General features: G+C 45.6%; 1 protein-coding gene across 1 annotated transcript; it reads left to right on the top strand.

The window, feature by feature from the left end:
- Nucleotides 1-356: 356 nt before the first annotated feature.
- LOC119169522 (uncharacterized) lies at nt 357-8,218 on the top strand. Its single transcript, XM_075888169.1, has 4 exons — nt 357-693; nt 5,283-5,406; nt 7,911-7,972; nt 8,107-8,218. Exons 1-4 carry the CDS (start codon nt 587-589, stop codon nt 8,216-8,218), a joined length of 405 nt encoding a protein of 134 aa, XP_075744284.1. The 5' UTR covers nt 357-586.
- The last annotated feature ends 3,087 nt before the right edge of the window (nt 8,219-11,305 follow it).

Genomic DNA, 11,305 nt, shown 5'->3' with positions numbered 1-11,305 from the left:
AAACCAGTGGAGCTTCGGATGTCAATCACGCACAGTTGTGTAATTCGATGTGGGTACACCGCAAGGGTGCTACTTGCGTTGACTGTGTGACTTTTGGCCTGCATGGAATGCTTTAAAATTTTAAACTGCGCGCGGGCGGAGTAATAGCCGAGACCCGCCGAGACCACTTGCCATTTCTAATGCTTTCTCAAAAAACAAGAAGTACCGTTTCTTTAGTCTCGTGTTCAATGATTAAAGTTTGTAGATTTTTTTTGTTTTAAAAACCAAAATTTGAGCAGATTTAGCAGTGGCCGCCTCTGTGACTGCTTTTTCTGCGGTCGTGTGGAATACTCTCACTCATTCCTCCATGCTGTCTCTTCTTCGCTGGCGGGCGTGCGAAGCAGCGTTTGAAGTGGACGGCAGCTCGTTAGAAGTTGAACAAAAGGACGCTGAAGGGCTCTTACTGCGCCCTTGTCATTACGCGCTGCCGTTCGCTTCAAACTATGCAACACCGAGTTGCCCAACCTCGTACGCTTTTGGAAGTTTTCTACTTTTCGCGGGCCTCGCTGCTGCCTCGTGGTCGCGATAACGCGCGATCACCCCGGGGATGCGTGCTCTGACAAGTGTTCTCTGCGCGGACCTTGTCGGGGACCACATGGCCCTGCAGCTCGCCCGGGTGTTGCCGCACGTCGACTTCGATGCTGACCGACTCACGTGAGTGAACACCGAATCTCTCGCCCACTCTAGAGGCGCGTGTTTGGACCGCTTGTCTAATCTAAACAAGAACTGCGCCTGTGGAGAGTGTTGGTGCCGAGCTACTCCTCAGCTCTTTCTCCCAGCTTCGGTCGTCTTTGTGCAAAATGAAGAACCTATTATAATTGTTAGTATTTTGAATGCTCTCAAATCTTATATCAATTTATATCTACACAAAAACGTGTGGACACAATGTGTGGAAGGTTATGTTTTACAATGTTTGGAAAGTTATATTTGGAAGGTTTGGTGTCGTATATGCATGCTAACACAATTAATTGAATACAATAATTACCCTAAAATCTTGTCTTAGCGGACTCGAGCACACTTTACAAGGTTACTGCCCCTGATGAAAGTGCGCTCTTTTAGATTGATGATTGTCAGCTTTCCAAACGCCCTTTAATTGTTGAAAATGCCCTTTTAAAATATGAGCTTATTCAACAAATACAAATTGTTAAAAAATTTACCTGGGAGTGTCATGTTGGAGATTTATCCGAAAACATAGAGCCCTATTTATTCGGTAGGCTGGGCTGCATGACTGAAGCACATAGGGAACCAACACTTCCTGAGAACACGTGAGCATCTGCAACACGTGGCATTGCTTTTGGTCATGTGCCCTAACTGGCGTCATCGTATAGTCAAAGCATCACTTTTGACCTGTCAAAGTATTCCTGCTGGAATTCAGGCTGGAACATTAGCACCTGTATGTCAGCTGGACATCATGAATTACCAACTCTGTTGTCATACCTTGGCCAGGCTGCTTAATAAGATTTCTCAAACCATGATCCCCTATCTTTCCTATATCAGACTTCTTGCTTGGGCATACTGTTTGAGCATGTTATCTTTGCCCATTTCACGCTACGCATGGAACGGCATAGACTATATTGCCATAGCATGGAGGAAATCGATCGTACCTCTCTACACAAGACGCCCTCTTGCAGATTTCACTCACAGTCTTCAATGGAACGGTGCATCATAAAAGAGCAGTTCTGGCAATAGACCTCACCAAAGTGTTTGACAGGGTTACGCAAAGTGTGATTCTACTGAGCATCAAAGAGCTGCGCTTAGGGCCTAGAATCTATAACTGCATCCGGGCTTTCCTCAGTGGGCGCACCGCCTTCCTGCACATTGATGATGTACAAACGCCGCCCTGCTCCCTTGGTAATATTGGCACCCCATACGTATCGGGATGAAGCACAAAGTGCGATATGCCTTTGTACTTCGTCGCATTCTATATGATGCTCTTTTCTTGAACTTTCCTGCACAAAAATAAACTAAATGCTTTAATCCACATGACTACCAAGGCAGTGCATAATCTCCCAAAGAATACAAGCATAGATAGACTGAAATTTTGAATGAAGAACACAGTGCAGGAACTGATAGATGTACAATACTTTTGCCTGGACGGGGCAGCATATTCTCGATTCACTCAGATTGTTGACATTAATTGGCTTATTCAGTTTAGCGATGAAAGTTATTTTTGTGTGCTTTCATTCCCAGCGCTCATTTTTTCCCAGCACTCATTGAATTGGTGAGAACAGAAATGGAACAATCATCTAGGTTTCTGAGCATGACATTGGTGATCTGGTCCGTGCCAGGGGTTGAGATCCTGAGCTTAAAAAAGCGCTGCTATGACTACGGCCTCCTATATCGGTGAGTCGATGAAAGGTTGATCGGCAACAATGTACTCGGGATATATTGCTTGGCCCACAGTGGTATAAGTTGACTTGAGTCTGTTTAGCAGTGCCTGTTGATTCTGTCAACTTGGTTGGCAAGTCTTTTGAGTGTAAGCCACGTTTGCTTTTTACTTTGACTGAGGTCTATCATGTGTCGAAGAAGATGCCAGGCTCTAGATGAGGAGAGATCACCTCGCAGTCCATCACATATTTGGATCTAATTAGATTTACAAAGAGCGGCACTGTGCGCTTCACTTTCTTTTTGAAGCTACGCCATTTTAAGCTTAAAGGAGCCCTGAAACACTTTTTCAAGTAACTATAGAATGAAAGCACTGGAAGAGCTTATTGCCTCACGAGTTCAATGCTGCAAAAATTTTTAGAAGTCGTTTTGTGCGAGCAGAGTTACAAAGAGTTGTCACTCGCTGCCAACGCATTCTCTCTTCTCTCATCCCGACAAAAGCGCTGGAAGCTAAACAGGGAGGGTTGAAAACGGCAAATAAATACGTCATGCGCGCCTTGCGACTTCGAGCACTTTATTCTTTTTTTTTCTTTTAATGCACGGATTTTTCAGGGTGATCGCACGCGTACACGTGGACAGGTCGCGGCCTCCCATGGTGATCTCTGTAATGAACGAGCGCGCCATGTCCAAATCAGCGAATGGCTGATAAATGGGTTTGCTACGTGTGATTTTTGAGTATCTATGTCGAGAGAAGAGAAAGCAATTTTTTAGCTTATTTATTGTGAATTCCAGGCCGCATGCTGTGCTATAATATTTGGCTGGCGTGTTATTGGGAGCCTCTACTACTGATAGGCAGTGTTTTCTGATCATGCTCAAAGAGTGTTGCAGGGCCCCTTTAAGTCTTTTATTTAGTCTTTGTGTTTTCCATCGTTTGAGTAAACTAGCTTGCTCTGAGAGTAGATGCGCTAACCTACTGTCTATTGTAGGAGTTAGTGAGGTGGTGTCGAATGTTTGTGTAAAAGCCTGGACATTCTGTTCGAGCTCTGTCATCCACGTGTGGAAGCTGAAAAGGCAACTCGACTGGTTTGGCCTCTCTGTGCGTACGAAAATTATCCCAGCAGAGTCTGACGGACATGATAGATGCAAAGCTGTTTGTGAAGACAAGCTCTATAGTAATCACGGAATGATCACTGCCAAAGGTTTTATTTGAATTTCACCAGACTGGCTTGGAAACGTTGCGGCCAAAAGTAAGGTCTGGACTAGTGTCGGCGCTGACAATATTTCTGATTCTAGATGAAGTACTGAAATCATTGCATATGAAACGTGTTGTATAATTCTGCCCCTCTCTTGTTGGTATGTATATATCCCCAGTCTACAAGCGCGCAATTGAAGTTCCCTAAGATAATGAAGGGGTTCTTCTTTGCAATGGTAGAGGCGACCTCAATGACCGCGATAAGTTCTGAGACCGGTTGTTTCGGAAGAAAGTAACAGTTGAGGATGAAGAGGGGATGACATCTGTGATTGAATGGTATTAATTTGAAGAATGTCTGAGCTACCTGACAGTTTACTACATTACAAGTGTATGGCACAGAATTGTAAACATACATAGTATCCCTCGGGCTCGAAGTTGAGTTGAAAGGCACGAAAGTGTATCTGGGCAGTGACACGTTCGTACCGGCATCTTGGAGTGCTGTTAAGTCAGAGTGTAGAGGAACCAGAGAGTAGCTGCTACAGGGGGTCTCGTTTGCGGCGAAACTACGTGTAGTTCCATTGCATAATGTGTAGGTATTGATAATTGGCCGTCAGCCACGCCATATTGTAGAGAAGGAGGGCGAAGGATGGAAGCTGCCATGGTACTTGCAGTAGGGCCTTGCGAAGGCATTCCAGCAATTATTTAAGGAAGTTGTTGCCAAATGGCTGTGGTTACCTGACTTATAATCTTCTCTGTGATCGTTGGGATGGCAGTTTCACTGTATTTCTGCGTCAGAGCCATATTATTCGCGTTTAGTTGGCAAACACGTTAAGTTGGTAGTCTAAGTCTTCGTCTGGAGTGTTATCTGGCCGGCGTTTCTTTTGAGGACTGGGTACAGAAAGCTCGGGTGGTTATGGTAGAGGGAGTGGATAGGTTGTGGGATAGGTCGAAGGTGTTAGGGGGTTTGGAAGGGCGTTGTGTGTCATAGTTAATGACTGCCCTTAGGTGCCTTACCTCTTCGCACAGGAGTGCTAAGTCTTCTTCCAGTTGTGATGTTTTGTGCACACTGGTGGTTTTGATCCAGGCTCGCCTGGTGATGTTGATGAGGCACCTGGGGCGGAAAGTTTTTCGTAGTGTGCACTGGTGGCTGAGCTTTCGACAACGTCCGTGTGTTGTCGAGGCTAGGGCGTCATGGTCTTGCAGGGGCCTATGTCGGTAACATGGCTGCCTCCACAGCGTGTGCGTGTGGGTGTGCAAGGGGTTTCTTGCTTCTCTTGGTTTTCTCTGCATTGTGGGCGGAGTCCACTTTTTGGAGGCCCATGCCGTATCTGTGACTATGCTTCCGGCACTTAGTGCAGGCATCAGGGCTTCCCCTGTATTTGGTGCAACGGTGTACCACACACATGTACTTGATGGTGTGGGGTTCAAGATCAGAGGTGAAGGTAATCAAAATTCAGCCTGATTTTCTAATGCATCTGGCGGTTATGATGTTGGAGTCCGGATCGCGGCAGCGCAAGTTATTTAGTATCTGCTCAGACGTCTTATTCAAGTAGACCCTTCAAATCACGCCCCTGAGGGCGGTAGGGAGGGCTGCAATGTACGCGGTTATGGGGCATTGCTGTCCATTTTAAGCGATCGCCTGTACTTTCACTAGAAACAGATCTGTTGCTTCCTCTGCAGGCGCCACTGTGAAAGTATTGTTTGTGGGATGTATTTTTATATGCAGTTCGCCCAGCGTTGAGCCGTCAACAGTGGTATGCGTTGCCTGTAGCAGACTTGACTGGCTGCTCTTCCAAGGAAAGCTTGCCTCTCGGGCGAAAACCAACCAGGTTGTGCCTGCCGGCAGTGCGGTGAGTCGCTTGCTTTTTTGCTCGTCAGAGCGCGTTGTGCTCGCAGATGCGCCGCCTCCTTGAGTGTGGTTCGAGTGGTTGCAGACGGCGTGTCTGGCAGTGCGCTGGCCTTTCTGGTGTTTGGCTGTGCTGGAGTCTAGGCTGCTGAAAGGGGTTTTGAGGCCCAATTCGAACTCTGGGCTCGATTGCGATAAGCACGAAGCACAGTTTGCCACTCACAAAAGTGGTTGTCTTGTTGGTTGATGGTCTCTTTATCCACTGTGTCCTCCATAGCTATGGTGGCCAGACCGGGAGGTGTGGTGAACGGGCAGCAAAAGTTGGCCGCCATTCGCGTGAATGACATGAAATAGCACAGCGGTCGGGGGCGCCGTCAGGAATCGCGGCTGTTCTGTGCGCTCGGCTGGGACAACGCTTCACTGCAGTGTAAAGGTGTTACCGAATTATATACAACTTTAGCTTATAATGCAGTTCTTCAGCATCGCACGCACACAGTGGGATTTTCAAATACGAGGTATACAGTTATCTTCAAACGGAAAGCAAACAAGCCTTTTGGGAATGCCTCATTGATGCACTACTAGTGTGAAACTGGAGTTTAATTATGCTGCTGTGTGCATTGCTTATTTCATTCGTGGGCCTCATTACACGTGAAAGGAGATAACTTGGTTCACACCAGCCAAATCAGTATTAAAGCCAAGCATGTGTGGTAATCCAACGTTCGATAGTCATTTCATTCCCAATTCAGAAACAAAATAAATAAATGCACCATATTACAAGGTAAACAAACTTTATTGCATACATCAGAATGCGCTTGACTATTTTCGTGGCTTCTCTCACATCACGCAAGGCTTTACTCTTTTACATTTCTTATTGCTCATTTCCTAATTCAGACCCTTCAAAAGCAAGTGGATTCTGGTCAGACAGAAAAACCTTGAGACAGAAAAGTTCAAGCACCTGCAAGTGTCGAAAATATAAGACACCATACCATGAAATACTTTTACGGTCAAGTATTCATGTGTATACAAATATATAAAAGTGCCTCATGTGAACGATGAATTGAGCAGGAGTCGGGTGATCATTTGCTCCCCTTGCCTGCCGCACTATCTACGAGTTTAATGCGACAGCGTTAAAGAGATTGCTTCGCAGAAAGTCCGGTGTTGGTGTCGGTGTTGTTGGTTGTGAGCGAAAAATCATCAGCGGCGTGGAGACCCCATTAGGGTTGTTGGGGTCTGAGTTGGGATCAAACCTGGGTCGTTTGGATGGCAAGCGGATATTCTACCAAACGGCTACGCATCTGCCTGTAAAAACGGTGAAAAAAAACTTCATCTGCTTGGGAATGCTCCGAAAGTAGCTGCCATTGTTTACAAACTCACGCGTCCAGTATACCTAAATGCTTCACAATGCAATGTGAAATATTGCAGTAATAATGCATGACAAGCGTCCATTGCCAACAGGCATCAGATTATGTATTTATCTTAATTGCTCCTTGGTTGATAGCCGGTACTCCAATACAAGAAGCATGCACACACCACTGCACCCATTCCCTAAAGACCACGTATAGTGGGTGCATAGCCAATTTCAAAACGCTTCGTGCACTAAGTGTTTAAGGTGCGCACTACAAACAGGATGTCACTATAAACCCTTTTCATAGTTCGGAAGTGCGCTTCTCGGTACTCCATGTTTGCCCTACTAAAGGCGGCACCTCTCCTCCTACAAATGGAGACCAGGGCCTTGTAAAACACGCTGGGGCTCGTCTATTTCATGCATTAATGTCGAGATAGCTAAACCAACATTTTCCATGTATTAGTGCAAGTAGACTGCGCTTGAACACTGTTTGCAGGAAGTGACTGGCCGCCATCAGTAGGGCAAGCTGCATAGTGGGAAAGCTAGCTTTACAATCATGAAAAAAGTGTTGCGTCTCCTTATAGCGAAGCTTTAGAGTCCCCCAATTTCTTTTCCTTGAAGTAGACGGCATCTTTTTATTTATTTATTTATTTATTTATTGATACTGCAGTCTCGAACAGATACTATAGCAGGTGTGAGACAGAGGTACAGAATATTCTTAAAGGGCAAAATAATAAGCGCGCAGAAAATGCATAACGCGGACAATATAATGCATACAGTTAACTCTTTCGGGACCACACGAAAAAGGGATGAAAAAGAGAGGCATGGGTAAAAATTTTTTATTATATGAAACAAAAGTACTACACTACTTTATCATACACCAAAATGCAGGTTTTTGAATGGTTTTTAACATGCAAAACAAATGTTTTACCTAAACATTGCACACAACAAATGAAAAAATCTGAAAGTAAGAACTTAGAGAGAAAAAAAAACATAAAAAAGTGTAAACACAGAAATTTTCAACAAAAATAAAATTATTTGAGAATATACAAAATGTGGCAAAATGCTTTCTTTCTTGATCGTAAGTTTGGTGTGGCTAAGAGTAACGGTTTTTTTGTGTGAGCCCTTTGGCACTAGGTACCAGCACTTGCACACGTGCCTAGGTGGGCGTTGCACGACGCGTGTGCCACTCGCCGAAGCAGTTCCGGACTGAGGTGAAACACAGGTGAACTTGGCACGTGTCACAAAAAACGTTTGTTTTGAGCTCGACTTTGGTGCGTTCGTAGCACAACTTGCAGTTCTTACGTTTTTGGACTTTTTGAGGTTTGTGGTCCGCATGTTTTGGAGTGGGTGTTGTAGGAGATCGAGCTTGTTTGCCATCAAAGCCAAAAATCTGCTCAAGAAGCTCTTCTCTGAAGGCCAGATGATCATACCCGGCTTTTCGACTGAGCTCAGGGATCTCCGGGTGTGATGCACGATGTGCTTGAAAAAGCACAAAACTGTTCACGCAGGCAATGTCGATGCAATGAAAAAATAACGTCTTCCACCACCGCACACTTCGCATCAAGACGTTGTAGTAACCAATCATTTGATCCGACTTATCTACTTCTAGCATTCCAGAGTTGTATTCGTCAATCAGCAATGGCATGGGCACTGATACTTCAGTCCAGGTGTTACCACTCCGCACTCGTCTTTTTGCAACAACTTTCTCGTTGGCAGTGTGGATGGTGCTGATCATACTTACAACGCGCCGATCTTTCCACTGAAGGTAAAGGATGTTGCCATCTCGCATCCATCGAATGTCCCCACGTTTGGCTTTTTTTTCCCAACGCGGCTCCTTCAGTTCTTTGGGAAATCCTCGGCGATTTTTGCGCGTTGTTCCACAAGCCAATGTTTTATGGTCAAGGAGGTAATCAAAGAGGTGCGTCGAAGTGTAAAAATTGTCCGTAAAAATTTTATATAGTTGATCAAAGTATGAGAAACACAGATCGCACACTACATCAAAAGCCAAGCCATGAGGCCCCGGCTGCACACGGCGGCCAGTGTAGACACTGAACTACACAGTGTATCCTGTGTCAGGGTCAGCTAGCACCCACAGCTTGTATCACCATTTAGTCACCTTATCTTTTAGGTATTGAGGAATTCCAGACCTCTCTTTTGATTTTACCATGCGCTCGTCCACGGAAAGATCTCGATTGGGCTGGAAGAGCTGTGCTGACACTTGTTTGATGTGCTCAAGAAGCCACCACATGTATCGCAGCTTTCCTTTTGACTGTTGGTTCGGATCATCGAAGTCCGCAATTTGGAGGAGCGCTAGCAAAGCGATGAATCGCTTTCGGGGCATGATGCGTCGTGCAAGGAGACCACTATAAAGACTTCCTACGTTCCAGTAAAGTTTAAGTCTTGGAACCTTCACAATCCCCATGTAAATCACCAGCCCAACGAACTTCAGCAGTTCACTGGGGGTGACTTCCTCCCACGAACCATCTGGCCGAGAGTGCGTCGGTTTTTCAAGAATGCGGGTCCATGCATACTTGTTTGTGTTTTCGCAAATCATTGCAACAACTTCTGCAGAAAAAAACAGAAGAAATCCAGGGCAGTCAAAAACTTCTTCGTCCCGCTTCTCAGGGCCATGGCGAAAACTCAATCCGCTTCTGCACTGGTGGCAGGAGATCACCACCATAGGTGGTTGACACCCTAGGAAACAGATATAAATCAGCGAGAACATATACCGAGTTCACATAGCTACTCGAGAGCCAACTGAAAGCGAAACCAGCACTCACCTTCCAGCCCCGCTTGAAGTTCCCGGCTGATCATTCCCTGAATCCTCACTTGAGGTAAAATCTGAGCTCGTAACTTCACATTTCGAGTCATCCCTGCCGCTTTCATTGCTAAAATCTACTGTGGAAGCCGAAGGTACGCGAGGCGGAAGTGTTTTTCTTATCGCGCTTGCGTGCGAGCGCGACGCCATGTTTATCACTGTCGACGCCGCCGCGCTGTCAAAAAAAAAATATCTGACGCGTCGCCGCCTGGCGATAAAAAAGCAAACTTCACAAAATAAAAAATTATAGTTGTCAAACTATCTCACAGATGGCGGCAAGTGTTCCATTGAGCAAAAAGTTTTATTCTGGAGGCGCGCCAAACCATCGATCACGTGTGATCGACGGCCTATGGGCACGGTCTTGAAAGAGTTAAAGCAACACAAATAGGGATGCGAAACGAAATTCGAAGTAATTAGTGAAATGCCAAGTAAAGTATATAGAATATACAGAAGATACATCGCTGGAAAAAAGATTCCGTTTAACTGATAATCGAATTTTACAAGTGACACACAAAAAGGAACAAATGCAACAAAAGATATATTCAATGGTACTTAACCTTTTGTTGGACACAACGAGGGAACAAAAGTTATCATGTTTAAAACATTTTTAGTGAGCTATTTATCACTTCTTGATCCCAAGAAAACAAATCTGAAAGTCGAGAAGTGTTTTATTGCAAAGAAAAAAGTGGGACCTATATGTCCCACTGTCCACTTAGGTCACTTCGATAAAGTGGGACTCATATGTCCCGCTGTCCACTTGAGGCAGTTCACACTTTCTTGTGAAATGGTGCGAAGCAAGTTGCACACAGCGGAACATTGCACACTTTGCACATATACCTCGTGCGGACTTCTCTTTTGCTGGTTGAGCACCAGCGGCACCGCCGTCGCGTGCCTGTGAAGCTTGGGTGGTGAGTGTTTCCGGAGAACCGACTCTCATCCGGAACACCAGTCATCGCGCGACCGTTGCTCTTGCCTCGCTTATTCTTGAAGGCAGTGATGGTCCTCCGAGGCTTGCGGAAGCTCCTTTGTGCGATGAGTTGTCTGCCAAGCTTGAGGCGGAAGTGAAGGTATCCAACATTCTCGATGGAGTTGGCTTGTATAAATGCGTTGACAATCGCCGCATCAAGAATGAAGTAGAAAATTCTACTCCACCATCGCTTAGACCGCCGGTCTGCAGGGTAGGCATTCCTCTTTTGATCGAACTTGTCGACGCCACCCATCCATGCATTATAATCTTTGACCACCTGAGGGCACTCCACTGATATTTTTTTGCCATTCGGCAGCGTCCTTTGAACATCGACGCGACATTCTGGTTCGTGGTAATTGGACATCAGGTGGACATTCTTTGTGTCCCTCCACTGGTAGGCAATGACGTCCCGCTTTCTTCGCCACAAGTATGAACCCCTGTCCATCTTGTTGTCAGTTTTCACCTCAGGCGGAAGGTCTTTCTTGTTTGTACGGAAAGTTCCGCAGGCAAAAATGCCTATGTCCCGCAATTCTTGCAAAAGTTTTGTTGATGAAAAAAAATTATCGAAAAACAACTGAGAACCAGTGGGCACGACACCATCTGCTAGTGAGAGAACAATATGCTCACCTAATGTGCGGTCAAGTGGTTTTTGAGCGTTTTTCCCCTCGTAGAGTTGAAACTGGAGCAGGTAGCCCGTTTCGGAGTCTGCGAGGGACCATACCTTGTAGCCCCTCTTTATCTTGGGCTTCATAGGCATGTATTGCTTCAAG

This window comes from Rhipicephalus microplus, chromosome 3 (genome assembly GCF_043290135.1).
Source record: "Rhipicephalus microplus isolate Deutch F79 chromosome 3, USDA_Rmic, whole genome shotgun sequence".
Classification (NCBI taxonomy): Eukaryota; Metazoa; Arthropoda; class Arachnida; order Ixodida; family Ixodidae; genus Rhipicephalus; species Rhipicephalus microplus.
This window is presented reverse-complemented; position numbering and strand designations above follow the sequence as displayed.

Coding starts and splice junctions, on each gene's coding strand:
- LOC119169522 (XM_075888169.1), top strand. CDS start 587: ATGCGTGCTCTGACAAGTGTTCTCTGCGCGGACCTTGTCGGGGACCAC. Junction 5,407..7,910: donor TTGTGCCTGCCGGCAGTGCG/GTGAGTCGCTTG, acceptor ACACGTGCCTAG/GTGGGCGTTGCACGACGCGT. Junction 7,973..8,106: donor CGGACTGAGGTGAAACACAG/GTGAACTTGGCA, acceptor TGGGTGTTGTAG/GAGATCGAGCTTGTTTGCCA.